Source organism: Macrosteles quadrilineatus, unplaced genomic scaffold (genome assembly GCF_028750875.1).
Source record: "Macrosteles quadrilineatus isolate MER2022 unplaced genomic scaffold, UCM_ALF_1.0 Scaffold_4__1_contigs__length_99947679, whole genome shotgun sequence".
Classification (NCBI taxonomy): Eukaryota; Metazoa; Arthropoda; class Insecta; order Hemiptera; family Cicadellidae; genus Macrosteles; species Macrosteles quadrilineatus.
This window is the reverse complement of record NW_026542597.1, coordinates 3,547,367-3,568,409: the sequence shown is the minus strand read 5'-3', so window position 1 is coordinate 3,568,409 and position 21,043 is coordinate 3,547,367. Positions and strand designations below refer to the sequence as shown.

Sequence of the window (21,043 nt, the reverse complement as noted above, 5' to 3'; positions counted from 1 at the left end):
TGCGAACGAGATCATCTTGAAAATTAAACGTAACGGTACTTTCTTTCCATTGGTCTGTCTTAGGGGAAACCTATAACTTAGGCGATACGAAGTTCGCCGGGTCAGCTAGTATATATATAAAATCCAAAGTATGTTTGTTTGTATGTTTGTTTGTCCTTTATGGACTCCGAAACCGCTCGACAGATTGTAATGAAACTTTCAGGTATTATTAAGCATTATTCAAGGATGGTTTGTGTGAAGTTTGGTGCAGATCCGTCAAAAGAGCTCCGCATCAGTGGCTCTGGAGTTTCCCATGTTAACCTTATGAGTACTCATATTTAAAAGGAATTAAAGAATCTTAACAGCTGGTTCAACTAAACAATTTTATTCTATGATGTTCAATAGCATTAAAAATTTAATAGGTTTACCAACAGGGTGCAGCACTACCATTTTTTTTTTAATTTATGTCAACAGCTAATTTGCAACCAAAAGGTGAGTGAGCGTAGCGACGAACTTCAACCAGGACGTGATTGAGCCATGCAAACGAGTTCATCTTGAAAATGAACGAGCATTTGACATAAAACCACATTAGGACAGGACGACGTCTGTCGGGCCAGCTAGTTGGTTATAAAACTTTGATACAGGTTTTTATTTTTTATTTTAACATACAGTAGTATAGAATTTAAACATTGTTGCGATTGGGGTTTTATATATTTGGACTTATCGAAAAGTCATCTAGTTGTCTGTGCTGCATTCTGTGGAAACATTGTGGCATTATTTCAAATCATGACTAATATACAGAATGTTGTTATTATTCAAACCAATTAAACAGTTGATGAAAGTAAACATCTGCTTTTAAATTATATTTATTTGTAAACATTGTAGCTCCAAAAGTCTGACATTGGACCCCAATAAACCCTCTAGAGCGGAGCCCTTTTGACGGATCTGCACCAAACTTCACAAAAATCATCTTTGAATAATGCTTAATAATGCCTGAAAATTTCATTACAATCTGTCGAGCGGTTTCGCAGTTCATAAGGTACATACATACATACATACATACATAGTTCCTCTTTTATAGATATAGATTACTCTTCTAGCCATAAACAAGCTGAAATTGCTGTATTAATATTAATACGAATTGTTTAAGCAATTGGTATACTTTTATAAGTAACCGTAATGATATGTATAGGTATACAAAGGTCCGGTAAACGTTTAACAATTCGACCACATAACCACTAGACTAAAAAAAAACCCTGAAACCTAATACAAACATGAATACAATGTGTTCTAAAAGATATTGTAGATTAATCGAGACAAAAACCACAATGAACAAAATTTCTAGTCAAAGTAATAAAATGTACTCATAATTTACGAAAAATGTTTTATTAATAGACAAACTTAAACGTCATGGATTCCAGAATTCAAATCTTAAAACGAGCATACTAATGCTATGTTAATAAATTGATGTAATTGAATGAATTATTTAAAGGCCTTAGATAGAATTTTTTGTTAAAGACATCAAAGAGAAGTAGGGATAGGTGGTGTAAGGTAAATATCAACGTAATACTTATTTTAAAATCAATATTAAGAGATCTTCAACCGTTGAGTTCACAAACGAGCATCCAATCTCGTGTTCATTGAGATTAATTATTGTGTTACTCGTAAACCTTAAAGGTCATAAAAGCCGATGGAATTGTTATTAATTACTTACACGAAAATGTGTTAGGAGTAGGATGTTGGCATGATAAATAACGGAAATGTGTATGAAGAGGTATGACGATAGTAATACATGGTAACTCTCTACCACAAATACAGAGTGTCCCGGAACTCTCTACCAATATTTAAGGGCATTGTTCCTGGGTAGTTAACATACCTAAATATCATATTTAAATTGTCCGGAAGTCCTTAGTTACTCACACAGCCGCCATTTTGTTTTTTTAAGCTATTAATTTTTTCTAAGGAATGGTTAAACATACGAAATTGAAACTTTGCACAAACATTTATGACAACTAGAAAAAACTACCAAAAAATTATGACGATTTTTAAAATTCATAAAACAAAATGGCGGCCGTTTTAAATTATGTTTCTTAAATAACTCGAAAACCGTTGATTTTAAAATCATTTTACAAGGATAACTTTTTTAAGGCAATTTTATTACAAATCGATTGACTCCTTAATTTTGAAGATTGGACAAGTATTAACTGAGATATGGTAGTTTTAGTGATACGTGACCGCTTTCAGCATGCGCTGCAACTAACCTCCAGCGGTTACGTATACTACGTAAAACTACCATATCTCAGTTAATACTTGTCCAATCTTCAAAATTAAGGTGTCAATCGATTTGTAATAAAACTGCCTTAAAAAAGTTATTCTTGTAAAGGTTTTTGTAAAATCAACGGTTTTCGAGTTATTTAAGAAACACAATTTAAAACGGCCGCCATTTTGTTTTATGAATTTTAAAAATCGTCATAATTTTTTGGTCTAGTTGTCATAAATGTTTGTGCAAAGTTTCAATTTCGTATGTTTAAACATTCCTTAGAAAAAAATTAATAACTTAAAAAAACAAAATGGCGGCTGTGTGAGTAACTAAGGGCTTCCGGACAATTTAAATATGATATTTAGGTATGTTAACTACCCAAGAACAATGCCCTAAAATATTGGTAGAGAGTTCCGGGACCCTGTATATGGTGAAACTGTTAAGGCTAAGACACTCACTGGCGATCAACTTAGACAAAAGCCAATAAACAAAGCTACCATAAAACACCATATCATGGATCGAACATTTATTTTAACATACAGATTTGAGTGATAATAGACTAACGTCTTCTGTATCAAACTTTGAATTAATGAGCATTAAAATGCCGCGATTTATTAAACGCATGTTTTCATTGGATTATGGTTGTACGTCACCATCACAACAAGAATTGTTTTTTTACGGCGAAAATGAGTGAAGAATGGATGTTGAATGGATAGGATCAGCTGCTTGTTTTTTTCAACCAGAACGACTTACTAATGACTATGAATTATGGGTGCAATTACATACCATAAACAGGCCACTGCTTGTTTATATGACCTACGACCTTCTAACTAGCAGACAAGCACAATGACCACTCAGTTGCCCAGCTGCATGAATGAATTTACAGCTTCATATGATTAGATATAATCGTTAATTGCAGTCGTGATGACATCAGTAAGGATAAGACTACTGGGTTATTCCAGATACGGACTAGTCGGCGCCAGGCAGTGCTGGCATGTGGTCAAGTCTACACAGTATCTTAGTCCTAGTCATGTATCGTTATTTATGCTGCACCATAAACCTACAAACAATCACAGTACAGTAACTGTTATAGAATAATCATATTTTTTTATTACACTGCAATATAAATGGCTGTTTATTATCATAATATGCGGGACTTAAGTACTTATTTTTATTCCTAAGGCCTGGTTCCACAGGCCTTAAAGGCCTGTGGACTGAGAAATAAGTGAGACTGAGTGGAGAAAATGTTGTAGATTGTTCTCCTGTGTAAATGTAGGAGTAAAAAATAGTTTCGATTAATTGATTGTATAATATTTGTATTTAATTTTTTTTATATATTCGTGTAACCACTTAGTTACATAGTATACATCACCACAGGGCAATAAATACTTCTTTATCATCATTAATTATATTCAGAAGTGTGTATTTAACGAATTAAATTCTAATTTCATATCCTGTTAGCAGATACTTATTCGTTTAGCCAACGATTAAATTTTATCTTTTCGTTTTACTGCAGCAAAAACAGCCGTTTTAAATGCATGCCTTGTGGGTCTAAAAGCATTTTTAGCGAATTTCCCATGTAGGGAATAAGCTATTACCGTAGTACTCATGGTAATACCTAGACCCGGGACCGATTTACTTTTTCATTTTGAGGTCCATAGAGACCAAAAACACCATCAGTTTAAATTCATATATATATATTTATTTATATATGTGTCCGTTAGCGCGATAACTCGAGCAAAAATCATCCGATTTTGATGAAATTTGGTACAAACGTGTAAACCTCCGTTTATTTGAACGAGTTCTCGAACCAGCTTGATCGGACTATGGGAACAAGGGTCTATGGGGGGTTTTATCGGGTAAAAATTGGTTTTTCACATTTTTGACCCTAAAAAATTAAAATTTAGCAATTTCTTTCCAAACCAATTTGTAAAGCTTAAAAAACAAATAATTATTGAAGCGGTATTATGCGCCTAATGGTTACGGAGAAAATTCCAAAAAACTGTAAATTTAAAATTCCCATGTTATTCTTATGGAGAATAAATAAACTGTTGTAATTTGCTTGTTTATGAACATATTTTGATAAAATTTGGAAAATGCATTCATTTCATACTAAACTATTGACATTTTACAAAAAAAAAACCTTTTTACTCTCCCTGTTGCAGCAAACCTAAGTACTCGTTAAACCAATGCTATTTAAATAGGGAATAAATGTGATATTTTTAAGGAGACATTTTAGTGTAAATCCAATCAGGCAAATGGAAATTCGCTTAGTCTGCAGGTTTGCTGCGGTGGGGGTATTAATCTCTAGGGTGTAACAATAGTTTTTAGCCAAAAGGCTGTAAAAATCACCTGTTTTCAATTCAGTTGTAAATTTTGATTTAAACGATTGCTTGTATCGAAAGTATGTATCGATTGTTTAATCGATTGTAGTTAATTTTTGGCTTATTGCAAATAGTTCAACATATCGATGGTATAATGTACACTAACACAATCGTAATAGACGAAACGACGGATTCACTAACAAAACAACTGTTTGTTTCCATTAGCATATTAAATTGAAAAAAAGGCTAGAAATAGTTTAGAAAGGTTATCTTAAAATGAAAACTATTTCACTTTTGAGATATAGTTTGTTTAGTTGTGCAATGTGACAAAATATAATTCATCGCACAATTAAAAATTGTTTTCTTTACCGTCGCTCATTTCCCGAGCTCAGCTTCGCCTCCGCCGTAAATCTTCAGCTCGGGTCAAAAAGAGTCACTTTAGGCCTGTGTGATGAAATCTATACTATTATATAAAAAGCTAATGGTTTCTATCTCTATGAGTGTTACAATTTAATGTAAACACTAATGAACTGACTAGGCTTTAATTTTACAAAAATAAAGCTACCATACCGAGGATGGTGATAGGGCTATTCACACTTCAATACTGATCGTGGGCTTTGCCCCTGTAACTTTCTGAGTTGAGGAGTTAAAAAGTAAATATTGATTGGTCTCCATGGCTGCAATGAGAATCACAATGTTTGCATTTGCTTTGACATTTCAATGTAAAAAGAGGAACTGTCAAATAGCTAATGTTATATAGCTGATCCAAAGATTAAACATAATATTTAACACAACTAAGTGGTAGATTTATTAATCTAAAACTTTATCATCGATTATTTAATCTTATTCTTTCTAAAATACAAACGTTGTACGGAGAATGTACAACCAGTCAGAAGCCAAAAGGGATCTCTGAAATAGTTACACATTTCCAAGGTAAATATGATCTAAAACAAAAAAAACCGAGTTCTTTATTTTAAGGTAGACTAGTTTCCACCGTGTACACGAATAGAAGCAAATACATAATTGTTTTTCGGAAGAATCAATTGCAACCATAAGAAACCAATTGTGTCGGAAAATGTCTTACGCAGTAAAAAGAAATATTATAACAAGCGTCGGCTGCATTTTGGACGAAGTGGGCTGACCCATATCCGTGTAAAGAGAAGGGCTTCAATAATAAATGCCACCATTGAGTGGGGCTAGCGTTATAACCAGTCTTGTATAACTCACCTTACATTAAACTTGCGATGAATAAAACTTGCAAAAACACTTAACATTAAACGTCGTGTTGAAATGAAACTTCCAAAATGGAACACGCCTCTTTTTATATACAACTTGGGTTGGAGAGGGTAATATTGCAGATAATAATGGTCAACTTATATTGAATTTGGTGGAGGGTAACACATTTTGGATTAATTAGGCTACATTAGGCTCGAATTTAATGAAACTTGCATCATAATCTGATTTACCACAATTCTTAATATTGAATATTCACTTTGTACAAACTTAAAATTTAGGAACAAAATTGTTTGAACAATGTTTTCTTATATTGAATTAGTCTTTGCTATATTATACCCCCAGTAAAGGGTTTTACACTGCTTGCTCATTTTACACTAAACTTAAAAGTAGAGTACCAAAACTTGTAATAATAAAAGTTTTATATTCAGTTCGGTGTAGAGGAATACAATTTGAATACCAAATATATATTTAAATCAAACTTGGAGTGGAGCAATAACACTTGCAAGTTTCATTAAACATGAAGATATCAAACTAGAGTGAGCTTCAGTTCCAAGTATTGGTTGTGGTCTACTCTATCGCAAACAACTATGCACAAAATGTATACTACTATGGAGTAACTTCAGTCATTTTATACTGCACCATTAACCTACAAATACTCATGGTACAGTAATTTTAATGAAATTAACAGTTATGTTTATTTACTGCAGTAACGGTTCTTTATAATCCCGGTATGAGGAGCTTAAGTACTTGTTTTTATTCCTAGGTTAATTAAAAAGCGTGAACTGGGGGTGCCCACTACAATAATTAATCATTTATAATTGATACAGCTTCTATATATCCATATATTTTTCTTCCATGTAATCAAGGGTTTAAAAAAAAGAAAATCGTTTCGATTAATACTTAAAGCACACTCAAAGTATACTGATTCTCAAAGTAAATTTTCAGAGACAAAATATTCAAAAACAAAAACAATTTTAGAAATTTTCTACTAATGTGTAGATAAGCATTTTCACTTAAGACTAATAAAAGATCAAAATTAAACCAAAAGTGTACTACAAAAACGAAATTGTAGTTGAAGTCCACAGCTAAACTAAGTGAACTAGTTATGCCTGTTTGCGAATTGGATCATAATATCAGGGTCATGGCCATTTCCCTTAATTTGTATTAGGAGAAAAGACTGGGAATGGCATAAGCAAACATGCGTCATTTGATCATTAACTTCTTTTTAAAGTCAAAATTTCCGCAGGTAAAGGGTCAATACTCAATTCAAGCGAGTCTAAGACATATGCTATCAGTAATCGTCATATAGAAGTTTTACATGTGCTAGGATAGGTGACAACATATTTGTTTCGTAAAAAATAATTGCTAATTTTTTAACAGACAATTAGACTGGCATAAAATATATTGCAATGTACAGTATATAAGAATGATTGAATAACGAGTACTAGTCTTTTTGGACCGACAAATTCATATTTTAAGAATAGTTTTTTATGGGGGTTTGCATTTGTTAAATTCCGAAATAATCTTATTCACTGAAAATCGATTTAACCATGATGCACAAAATTAAGTAGGTTAAATTCAATCAAAATATTCTATAGATTTCCCAGAAACAATAATAGCATTATCTACTATGGGTACTATAGATGATTTATTATTAAGAATGTGGTTAATAACATAAGCTCTAAAATTGAAATGGTTAAGCACATAATTAGGTTGGAGCTACTTTACGCGATGGCTTAATATTCTTAATGGGGCATTGTAATTGGGTTAAAATTTTAAACCTTTCCCCAAACCAAGCAACTTTATTTGATGTCCAATTATTGGCAGTATAATATAATGTATCAAGTTATTGCTGGATTAAAATTGAAGGAGCCCTATCTAATTTACCTCCTTAAGATAAATTTACTCTTTAAGAGCTTGATCACGTATTGAAATTATTTTACTAATTAATAATCAATTACATTCAAACCACTGTGATGTTTAATTGGTTGAGTGTAAGTTGTCAAGCTATTTCTGGCCACTCGCAATTCGCAGTTTCGACGGGATAAGGGTGGTGAGAAGCTGAGGGCCCGCAAGGTCAGGACAATCAATAGAACAAGGAACACCGCAGCGACATTGGCTCGACCTGGCTGCGAAACGGAGAACTAACCGGTAATGTCAAAATATAAGATAACGCTGTATCAGCACCTCAGCGCAGTCTGGCTGGCAGCCGGGGAAATGAGAGGTTATGTAAAAAAATGCTGCTTCAGTTGCAGTAGCACAGTCTGGTTGGGAACCGATGAACTGAACTAAGAGTTAATCCCAAAGCATTGCAGCAGTGTGTCAGCATAGCAGCGTAGCCTAGTTGGAAACATTGGAACTAACATTGGTCGATGATTCACCCTCCAACCTCCTCTGGCGGGGAAACTGGAAACTACATCGTTACACCAAGTATTTGGGGCCTTTATTTGGTTAAGAAGAAATTTGAATCTATTTCTAAAACCAGGATAGTTTTTAAAAGCAATCAATAATTTGGGTTTTTATATTTGATTTTATATAACTTTGGGCATAGACAAAAAGAATTAAATATACACTGTCAGCCGTGCTGCGGATACCATGGTTACCATAGGTTCAGGTGCACACCACTGGGAGCGCCAGTTCTTAAGGATAGTGAAAATAAACTGTCAATGAAACAAAATGGTATTATAGATGACAATTAAAAATGTTAAATAAACAAATGCAGGTAATATAAATGTTAATTTAATAAACATATAAAGTTTGGTTTCGTAATCTACGATTGACGGGCCATTTTGTCTATTACTATTTGGCAAGTATTGGAAATTAATTAACATTTAATTACGTTGCAAGCAATCAGCAATTTTACTCAAACTGTCCACCTCCACCACCAAACTTCTTACTCATTTATTGATGTTTTCTATTGTATTATCTTGTTGCATGTATATCTTGTCAATGTATTGTTTTGTAAAATAACGATTGCCGTCGGAATGAATAAATAAATCAGTGAGGTAGTTAGTTATTTTTACACAAAGCTACATGACAATATTTTAATTCGTTAGCTGAAAGTTGTCTACTTACTAGTTTCACTTGATGCAAAATGTTGATATTTATAAAGACCTGAATAAAACGTGGTTTAAGTTTACAAACAAATAATTGTTCAACCTATTTATATAAACTTAATTGTACTAAATCTATTTGTCAGACAACAGTAAAACACGGCACAGTATGTTGAGTTGGTTTGTTATAAATTTGTTTTTATGTATACAATTGTTGAATGTTAATAATTTTAAACATTCGTGCTATTTTAATCTTTTATTTCTGCGCATTATTACGAGCACTTGAACAATGATTTAAGTAAATTATAAAGATATTGCACGATTAAATTTTGTGCTGTACATACATAATTTGATCTAAGGTTAGGAAAACCCCACTAGGGGCAGCACATGATAGATGTGGGAATAAAATTGGAGTCAATCCATGGATTAATATATAACTTTAGTTTTGGTTAGTAAAATAAACAGTTAACTCAACTTATCTTTAGAAAGGACATGCTGAAATATAATAAGATCACGATCACCACACCATATCAAAACGTCCATAGCCATATTATTACAACAAAATGTTGATTGTCGATTAATATTTACCGAATTGGTTTATTTAAGTCACGATAATCTTATCATTGTTATTGGGTGTAAATCAGGATTATTTGTTAGTAATATTAATATCAGGATTAATAAAAGATTGAGGGCTCTTAAATTTTAAACAAATGTCAGGTATTCTAAACGATATGCACTTTTTTCAGTAGCAAAAGTTTAAGTTTTACGGAACTTTGTCGCAGCTTTGTCATGTGCCTCTTCAAATTAAAAATTATATCTTTATAAAAAATAGTAAATAGGAGACTTTGAAATTTAAGACAAAATAAATACAATTTGTTTAGGCAAATGTACACTCTTCTATAGGTATTTCTAATGAGCCAAAAAACTAGTGCATCATACAAAAATTTTTAAGTGCACCATACAAAAACGTTAAGTACACCATACAAAAACGTCAAATATTATAATGTATTGCTGTCGGTAGGCCTACGTTAAAAAAAAGGACCTAAAAAGTTTTATTAACCCTATATGGAAATGGGCAGGTTACCATTATTATAAATCAGTAATGAGTATACTGTATTTCTAAATTTACTACGTAAATTCCTCATACACTACAATACTTATTCATAAGAAACCAAATAAATGAATATCTTCCAAATATATATAATATTTGAATTGTATACTAACTGTTTTCTTTAAATGTATAGCTTTTGCAATATCCACTATATTAGTAAGAGAAAAAAAGATCAAAAAAATCTGTAGCTGAAACATCCTTATTTTTAACAAATGGTCATTTAAAATTATTTTTAAAAAACAGATGGAATATACAATTCAACACATAGGGAACCCATGCAATTCCTTTGCTACAGATATTAAGATCATTGGTTTAACAACACGTTATTTTTCTCTATGAGATAACATACTGATAGCCGTCACTAGATCTCTGTTACAGTTTTTACAGAATATGGATATTTTAAGAATGCTTTTCGTTCATACCACCTTCACTGACTACCTTATTTTATGTTCAACGAAATAAGTCTTGTTTTTCTCGTTAGTTCAGCAGTCAATAGCATAGATTCAACACTGTTTTTATGATTATAGTGTTTGCATTGTGGTCGATAGCTGGGCTCTAAATATCATTAACTTAATTAACTAAATACATAATTAAAGATTTTAGATACAGTAGAGTCCCGTTAGTCCGAAATGGTTGGGACCGGGCCCATTTCGGATTACCGAATATTTCGGATTAAACGTTTTTTTTTGTTTTTTTTTACTTTTTTAAAATTTTTGAAAAATTTTTTTTACTTTTTTGAAGTTTTTGAATTTTTTTTTGAAATTTTTTGGGATTGTTTTTTAGATTACTTAGACCTAGTGGCTGCAGCATTATCACTTCATAAAATCCATTTGTGATTTGGGGGGATTGGAACCCTGGACGAAAATAAAAAATGTTAATAACAAAAATTGTGAAATATTTACTAAAATACTCAACAAAAAAGTCTATCTTGCCCGGCCGCTACAGAATACTTTGACGAGGTACAGCTAACTGTGTTAAAAGTTTAATAAACAACAATTTTAAAAAAATTCCTAAATAATTTCAAAAATTTTCAAAAAAATTTCAAAAGTTAAAAAAAAAATCAAAAAATTTTCAAAAAATTCAAAAAAAAAAAATTAAAAAAAAAATTTTAAAAATTTGTTTTTTGGTTTCGGATTAAGCGGACTTTCGGATTACCGAAGTTCGGATTATCGGGACTCCACTGTAATTGACTACATAAACAATTTAAGACTAAACTTAATTCTACTATTCCATAAAATTCTAATTCTAAGAATTAGTATACCTGGCTATGAAATATTATAGTAAATTTAAGAGTAAATCCTGGGGGGGGGAAATCTTAAAGTTTATAGTTTTTAATTTGGCAGTTAACAAAATTATTACACAAACTGTATATAACTGCATTAATTGTTTGGAAGTTATAAACTTTAAGATTATCAGCAGTATCACTATTTTGGGGTTACTGTAACATTCAGGATCTGTTGGCTAGTGCTGCGACTAGCGGTAAACCTAAACACTACCACGTCCATAATGTACTGTGAAGAACATTGTCAAAACCAATGTTTCACTCTTAAAGAAAACCCATGGACGCAAAAACGTTTTTACCTTTGTTTACCTTTGATTTTAGGAAATTTCGATACGTTTTAACATTTGTAAATCAGGCCAAATTTCGCTTGCCAATTACCATTAATGTATTTTTGATAAACAATAACTGTAACTATTGAAGTAAGTAGGGGAAGGTGGGTCAAGATTAGGTACTTAAGCATTTAATAATTTTTGGAAAGATTCCCAATTGATAAATAAAAAAAAATTTTATTGCAACAAGATAAGGGAACCATTACAAAGTAAGGTATAAACAACTACAAAGATACTAACAAACTTAAAAGATTCTTCTCCTTAAAATAAAATGTCTGCAGTAAATAAAAATAATAAAATAACTTTCATAACTAAATTTAATCTTCTACTTCAAATAAACCTTCCCCGTCTTGCCCCCTAATAAGTACCCCATCTTGCCCCCGTGGACGATTTTTATGTTAGGTTAGTAGGTCTATAATGTATAAACAATATAAACAATTAAGCTGTATGTTGTAATAATTACTTCCTTTAAAAATTTTAATTTAATCGTAATAATAAGTTGTATAAGAAAAAGCATTTTCTTGCGTAAACCAAGCAAATATTACATAACGGTTGGTTAAAACACTCTATGACCCGTACCACACATCGTGTAGTTTGCTTAAACTGGCAAGTTGCATTATCAGACAAAGGCATAGCAACAATCTACTACTTCAACTATTTACAATAGGCTTATACCCACTAAGGTATAAATCATAAAAACCCCGTCTTGCCCCACCTTCCCCTAAAAGGATATAAATATCAGAGTCAATTAAGTAAAGTATTTATTTTCTCTTTCTCCCTTTTCTCTTTAGGCGTTAAAAAACATGTATATTTCTCTTTTGGCCTTACAATCATGTTGTAAGTAGCAATTTCCCATAGAAATTGTCGGCAACTTGAGGTTCAAACGAACAACAACCACAAATTTTAAACTCTCAAAAATGAAACCATAATGCTTCCACTTGCCAAACGTTCGTCCACAGCCTTTTGGCTATCTTTCCACTCTTCTAAACTGTATTTTCGTTTCAAAGTTTCCCAGCCCCTCTCATCAAATCAGATAACGTTGGAAAACAAATTGTTAATATTCTATTTCAGCTATTAGTTCATTTTCTTTTTTTTATTCAAAAGCAGTGTAGTCCTGGATTCCTTGAACATGCGCAAATGTTATGATAAAAGGTCTTTATTAACACAAGCGCTACGAAAAGAAAGAAAATCGATGATGGAACAACTCGTCTGACACGACGGCCGTTTGTATTGTTATACGACGGCCGTTTGTATTGTTATACGACGGCCGTTTGTATTGTTATACGGACGTAGACTAATGCTGCACACGTCAAAATATCTCGCTTTACATCTGGCGGACGCGTGCAGTTTGTGCAAATTCCGGTTTTATAAATGTGACAAATTAAACCAGCTTATCTTATTAATTGTATTTCATTATTCTCATATTTCATCGCTATTATTTTTTGGAATGTATTTTTAGTTTTGTAAATCATACTTGTTGAAAGTAGTTGGGAAAAGTTGAAAAATTCAAAGGAAGAAGGTTTAATTCGTCTAATACTACTTGTTTTTTGTGTATATGACAAATTCAGTTTTTAATCCTTTAAATTACATTGAGTTCCATCAAAGGTTCCATCCTTCCGATATTTGCTTCCTTTTTTTATTGGGTGAATTGTGCAAAATAAATGTGCTTAATTGCCAGCAATAGTTATATGTTTGATCAATAAATGTAATATAATATAAGTATAGTGTAATAAAATGTAAATTAAGAAATGGCCTGTTTATAAACTATAAATTTGTAGTTATCAAATCAACCTTGAAAATATTTTGTAAACTATTTTCATGTGATGAAACTAATATTGTGTAATAAAAACGAATTTTGTATTACACTATTTAGTAATAGTGGTTCATTATCCTTCATTGAAATACAAATTGTAATACATTGGAATATTTTACCCCAGATTAAAATAAAAGTCTTTTAAGAAGAACTGTTCAGGATAACGAAATACCTAGTAAATACAGAATACGGATATACGCGAACGAGTGTTTGAACACAGGAACATAAAGTCCACCACGTTTCCCTGATCAAGTCAATTCCCTTTATTAACAGTGTGACAAACCTAGTGGTACGATAATTAATTTCATCCCATTGATTGTATTATGAAAAATATTTGGAATCAGTAAAAATATGCTGAAAGCAATGCATTCAAACCCATTCATAGGAGTAGGGCTTCATTTATCCTCGACGTGTATTTTTTGTAGATAGATGTGAAAATTAGAAATAGTTTATTGTCGAATTCTTATGTATCGAATAAACATTTTTACTTTATTCTGATTTAATCGACGTAATAAACTTTGCAATGTCAATACGCAAATCTTTATTTAAAAGTTATGCAGGGAAAGAAACTATTAGCAAAGATAACATTAGGTAAATTTAATCAATAAACCAATATTACCAGTGGTAGTGAATCGTTAGGGAGATAACTACTAATCAAAGCCCACAATGGCATTGCATTCCAGGCAGACCTTCCCTGTACAGTAACATTCCAGACAGCGTAACCACAGAATAGGTTTATTACCTATCGAGATTATAAAGGATTATATCCAAACCGTTGGCACATATTTAAAGTACTATTTGATTGATTTTTACTACTAAACCACAAGAAGAAGAATTCATTGTCCTACTTCTGGATGTTGATATATTAATATAATATGTTGCCTTATAATATCCTAGGATGACTGTTTAAACTTCATGTCGCCGTCTACCCGACCAAACGCGTGCACACACAGAGATGTGGATCAAATAATGAAATGTATCTATGTTAATGATTGTTTTGTTTACGATTTTATGTTTCGACGAACCATAGAAGAGGGTAAACCTGAAAATGTGGCAGTCGCCTCGAAACATGTGATGTAGTTTAACCAGACCTCCAAGGATATCGTAAGATATCGAAATACTTTCTATGAATACATTTAATGGTTTTAAGATGCACCACCGAAATTCATGGAAGGTGACATGTATAATCTTTTTGACCCATAGTACTTTTATTGAAACAAAGATGAAAATTTAACAAACAAAATAAATTATGATAGCTATTTAATATTACAATATAAAACAGCTTTTTGAGACAAGACCCCTTTTTCTCCTCACTTAAAATTTTACCAGATGCTTTACCGGAAATTGTGTCTCAATAAGTTACTTAAACTAATATTTTCTGAGTATAGTAATAGTTTGAGTTCTTCCATCACTTTGTGTCTTCGTCTTCACTATTTTGAATCGCATACGGTGTAAAACACAATATTAAACATATTTCGATAATCTGTATTATAAGGCCGGTGTCACTATAATACATTCTGAAGTCAACAGCATCGTCAAGGGATTGATGCCAGACTTGTCACTCCCACTTTGAATAAACATCCTCAGAGGCTAAGTTGATGAGCCTAGCTGCTTCAGATGCCTCTTGAAAGTAAGAGCAAAATGCCTTGCAGCAATCTTTAACTGACGATAACTTTGATCCCGGAAACTAGCATACAGAGTAGGATTCGTTTGATAACGTAGCTGGTGTGAATCACGTTAACCTCTGATGTTTTACAAAGTTATTTTCCTTTTAAAGGTCCATTTCCTATCCTGCGAGTGTTACGACTCTAGCCGTTCGTCTAGAGCCGTACGGCTGGAGACGCTTGTCTCAATTCCTATGCCGCGACTCCTACGACTCCCACGACTAGTGACTTGTGAAATTGCACTACTGACCGTCATGGAATAAGCACAGTTGGCAGCGAATATATTACTTGGATAAAGGGAGGAAAAGGAATTATTAATGTGCATGGTAAAAAACAATGAACAACCTAATCCGTTGTTCATGGTACGGTGAAAATAGCGGTTTCAGAGTATTCTTATTCAGAGACATCTTCTTCAAGTATTGGGATTGGGGGTGAACGTATGGGTGGTGACGAACCAGTTCCATTAACTTTGAATCATCTATGAAGGTACACACCTCAAACTTCGTATGTATAAACTATAAATTCGTTACAGCCGCGCGACTGAAGCGACTGAACTGCTCACGGAGCAGTCCAGTCGCTTCAGTCGCGCGGCTGTAGACGCTCGATAGGAAACGGTTGCATTTACTTTGCATTAAAGCAGTAATTTATTTCAGCCGCGCGGAACAGTCGTAGGATAGGAAATGGACCTTTAGGCCGTAAGAAAACATTTGAGTGTTTACTCACATGATGTCCCCCAGCTTGATCCTGGTCTGTATGAGGGCGCATGACTTGTGGTCGGAGGTGGTGACGGCGCGGCGGCGACGGCTGTACATGGCGCCGGATGGCAGCTGAGCCGGGGGCGGCGAGCTGTTGCGCCGACGCAGACTGGTGTGCCGCGCCACCACGCCTCCTAGCATCCTGGAACAACACAGAGTCAGATATAGGCTTCTAGGCATATATTCTAGGGGATATATTTTCTCCCTGCGATTGAGGGAGAGGTACAACAAGTTCTGTGCCACCTAGTACTATAGCATTCTTGAACCACGAAAACGATGTCAGACCGGCGAGTCATGTCTACGTGGATCCTAACATCCTAGAACAACACACACAGTGCCAGACTATAGGCTTCCAGAGAGATACTCTCCCTGAGATGGAGGGAGAGGTACAACAAGTTCTGTGTTACCTAGTACTATAGCATTCTTGAACTACGAAAACAATGTCAGACCGGCAAGTCATGTCTACGTGGATCCTAGCATCCTAGAACAACACAGTGTCAGACTATAGGCTTCCAGAGAGATATACTCTTCCTGAGATGGAGGGAGAGGTACAACAAGTTCTGTGTTACCTAGTACTATAGCATTCTTGAACTACGAAAACAATGTCAGACCGGCAAGTCATGTCTACGTGGATCCTAGCATCCTAGAACAACACAGAGTCAGATATAGGCTTCCAGGGAGATATACACTTCCTGGGATGAAGGGAGAGGTACAACAAGTTCTGTGCCACCTAGTACTATAGCATTCTTGAACCACGAAAACAGAGTAGGACACTACGACGCAGTATTATTATTACGACTTGATAGAAAATAATTTTTGATCCAGCAATGCAATCATCCAGAGCATTAACTATAGTTATTTGTGCAACTAGTGAGAAAAGTGAGCAATTGACTCACTCGAGAGAAATCCTTACTCAGAATGGTTTCTCGAGTGAGGCAATTGTACTTTGAACTCGAGTTGCACATTATACTTTTCCTACAGTTACCATAAAACAAATAAATTGGTGAAGAAACATAACCTATTTCAACACAGAAGTGAACTTTTAATATAACATTTAATGTGAAGTGACAAATACAACAGTACAACAGCTGACCAGTGCTGCCAACGTATTTCGCGCGCATACGACGTTGCCTGCATGTTACGTGCTCACTATTTCGTGCCTTCACGTTGCAAATCTGGAGTGAGACAAAGTAATTAGAGTGAGACAATGTTAACATTGTCTCACTGATGAGCGAATCGGCCACTTTGCTTTCTCAAATCAGTGAGAGAAGACGTACATTGTTAGGTAACTGTAGGAAAAGTCCATTATTGGTTGAAATGGACCTGACTGTACTGATGGCTGTATAGGAATCGAACTGATTTCCGCATTCGACGTTAGTTGTGTTTCTTGGTATTCTACTAGTTTGCTTCAAATCCTTATTTCTCTGTCATCAGCAGAGTGGTAAAAACAACTGAATCCCTTGACTACTTTGTTTCTCAGCGTATTCTCGCATCTCCATTACTGAAGTGATCATGAATAAACAATCCCCCGATTGATACGGAATACTTTCCGCGGATCTTTTTTGTAGTTTCATCTTCTCTAAGATCTCTTTTGTAATGTATTTAACTAATTAAATTAAAATAATACTTATTATGTTTAACTATGTTACTATGTATTATACTACTTTCCACGTTTTTGCTAAGTGTTGAGTTTGCTTCAGAAAAATCTTATTACTAATAAAAAAATTGGTAAACGTAAGTAAAATAATACTATGAATTGAAAACAAATTTCTGTTTAATGTATTTGGTGTAATATTAAAACCTATTTGAGGATGAGCTTAGTGCTCTAGTGCTTATTTTACAGTTGTGCAGGAATAGTCTTTCTTATTAAGAAAAAAAAGGTTATAAGCTATTTTATCTTTACTTACTTAAATTAGAAAACACCTTTGACTGGTCATGTGCCGTCTTTTTATTTTGACTGGTTACTGATTTTAATTGTTGTACACGATTGGTTTTTGTAATAGAATAAAAATTGTTCCTTCTGTTATAAATATAGCATACTGTACATGTTGCTGGTTTTGCTCGCCATAAAATGCGTTCATAAGTAAAATAAGGTTTATATGTAAATTTATTTCAGAGTTTGTTGTTTAAGTTCTGAGTAGAGGAGTCGTTTTCAATCCGATTAAAAATACATGTGCGTTCTTTTTAATATTCTAAGTGCACGTTAAAAGTACATAACGTTACTTTTCCGTGTGTAGGCACGGTAAAGAGCAGCTTTCTAGCCTATCAATAAGGATGGAAAAGTACCAGTTTCTGTGTAGTATGATGTAAATTTTGTTTAAGTTAATATAGAAGAAAATTATACTGCTATAACATAAGAACACTTAGATTACAAGTAACGTACATATTTAATTATACGCACCACATATCAATTCACAACATTGAAAAAATCAATAATTGTTCAAACCGTAACAATAATGGAAAAATAAGATTTATTTGAAAAAACCAATCGAGAGGAAGACAAAGTGGTGTGAAATATTATGAAAATTTGTTACCGACGAAAGTAAATTAGGTATTCGGTAAAAGGGTGGTGGATGAAGGGCATAAAACAATTATTCAGACGGTTTGTAAGGCCAACCCCACAATATTGTTAGAGGGGTGGGGGGGGGGTGTTCCGATAAACCGATCATGACAATACTGAGCAATGATTGAAACAAAATACCGGGCTTACATTTGTTTTTCTCCTTTTAAAAATATTCGAATTTATTCTTTCCATTCTCCACTTTCCTAATGCATTTAAACCTCACTCTCCTTTATTAAGTTCAACGAATATAGCTGAGTTTTATCATACAGTAGTTGTTTTTACTGCATTAACGTTATTTGGAACAATGTTATATGAGCGATTCACGGTCTCACAAAAATGAATCTTAGTTTAATGAATTAATTTTAACCATATATGCATACTTGGATTAGTTATACTACTTGCTAAAATATACCTACATTGTAAATTGTTTTAACTATTCGTTTTAAGAGTTTTACGTTTGAAAATTTTTATTGTGAACCAATAAAAAAAGTCCAATATATAAATCTGATCTTATTGAAGATTGCTTCTATTAGTCGTCATACAGATACAAAGTTTGAAGTGAATCATTGCATGAAGCATGTAAAAAATGATGTATATATTTCTGTAACATAAAGATAGCATGTTTACAAACACACAGACTGACAGAAAGAAAACTAGGTATATTATTTCCATGTTTAGGCCTACACGATGTTTTTTTGATTGCATGGATTAATAGACCTCAGGAACAAATAGGTTACACAAAATATCTCCAGGAATTTTCTATACACCCTGTATACCTTTCGTTAATACTTACTAGGTGTATAATCACTGATAGTAGTTTACGCAAGGCTTTTATCAGCCAAGGGATAATAGAAGTCCGCAGCCACTAAAAACCCATACATTCTTAGTCGTAACTACAGGGTGCGGCTAGTATATGATTATAGCCCTCAATCTCTGTGCGTGACTTTAGTCTTCTGGTATTTTGTTCTTCCTAAAGTTTACTTTTAAAATCATGATAGCCAAAAGCATACAGGATGAAAACCTTTAAGAGATCTGTATTGCAATGATAGCTTTATGACAGTGATGCACTGATATATCGATAAATATACTTTTTTTCCTTCAAGCTGCTAATACCAAAGTCAGTCCATAAACATTGATTATCGTATTAACGTTAAACTAAGTTAAAATTATCAATTAAGAATAATTTGTCCCTATACAAATGTTACATGTTGTGACTCATACAAATGTAGGAGAGATGTGAAATGCAAGCTTATTGAACATATGAAATGTTAAAAATAATCAGATCTCTAAGACAAGTATGTTTTAAAAGAGACCAAAAGTAATTAGGCCTACATTATAAAGTTTAAATCATATAACATTACGGGCTTAGTTCTGCTTAAAACCAATTTGATTAATTTTACTCTCAGTTAAAACTTAAAAAATTACTTTGTAGGTTCCTGTGATAAGAATAATAAGAATATCTGTAATTTAATAATAAAGTAAATAGAGTATACATTATGTACATTGATGTTACTTTAACCTACTGCGTAGAACCTTTATAATACGTTAGTGTGCACAGAGACTTGCAGCCCCATCACCACCCCTTCGTTCAGCAAGAGCCTAAGTACTCGGTGGAAAGGCTTGTGGCACGTGGGGAGGTGACTCAGCCCGAGACCAGGAAAAACTACTTGCTTCTTTTTTCAAAAAATGCGGCTTGATAGTGGAAAAGGTTTTCCTACTTTACCCCAAAGTTCTACAATGACCCCCAACCCGAAAATAGCTAGAGGTCCTAGCTTAAAATAAAATACCCCCACCACAGCAAACCTGCAGACTAAGCGAATTTCCATTAGCCTGATTGGATTTACACTTAAATGTCTCCTTAAAAATATCACATTTATTCCCTATTTAAATAACATTAGTTTAACGAGTACTTAGGTTTGCTGTAACAGGGAGGGTAGAAAGGTGTTTTTTTTTTTGTAAAATGTTAATAGTTTAGTATGAAATGAATGCATTTTCCAAATTTGATCAAAATATGATCATAAACAAGCAAACTATAACTCTACAAAATGGTCTGGAAAGAAAATGCTAAATTTTAAGTTTTTAGGGTAAAAAATGGGAAAACCAATTTTTGCCGGAAAACCCCCCATAAGCCCCTGTTCCCATAGTCCGATCATGCTGGTTCGCGAACTCGTTTGAATAAACGTAGGTTTACACGTTTGTACCAAATTTCATCAAAATCGGATGATTTTTGCTCGAGTTATCGCGCTAACGGACACATATATAAATAAATAAATAAATAAATATATATATATATATATTAATTTGAACGGATGGTGCTTTTGGTCTCTAGGGACCTCAAAACGAAAAAGTAAATCGGTCCCGGGTTCAGGTCTTACCATGAGTACTACGGTAATTGCTTATTCCCTATAGGGGAAATTCGCTAAAACATAAATTAATTGTATACTGTATATTTTAATTTATCATACTTTTTTGATAATAATTATTGTATACGTTACGTTGGTATAATTTGATTTGATTTGCTGTGTAAAGCAGTTTTTGTAATGAAAAGCGCTCGGAAATAAAGGAATGTTTATTTATTAAAACGTCCTGGAACTATTTAGTTTGCTCTTGGGCGTTTATAAAAGAATCATCAGGTTTTAAAACATTTTATTGACGCTAATGTTAAACAAATACG

General features: G+C 33.3%; 1 protein-coding gene across 27 annotated transcripts in view; it reads right to left on the bottom strand.

The window, feature by feature from the left end:
• LOC128992038 (voltage-dependent calcium channel type A subunit alpha-1-like) overlaps nucleotides 1-21,043 on the bottom strand; it is a 348,577-nt gene that overhangs the window by 155,387 nt on the left and 172,147 nt on the right. For 26 of the 27 annotated variants that reach the window (XR_008490687.1, XM_054415389.1, XM_054415400.1 and 23 more), the window contains exon 2: nucleotides 15,775-15,948. The exons of the other annotated variant lie outside the window; for it this stretch is intronic. Coding sequence is in view for 25 of the 26 variants with exons in the window: in XM_054415389.1 (XP_054271364.1) it covers nucleotides 15,775-15,947 (173 nt within the window). In the remaining variant the exon portion in view is untranslated. The remainder of the gene's footprint in view (nucleotides 1-15,774; nucleotides 15,949-21,043) is intronic. 27 annotated transcript variants of the gene reach the window in all.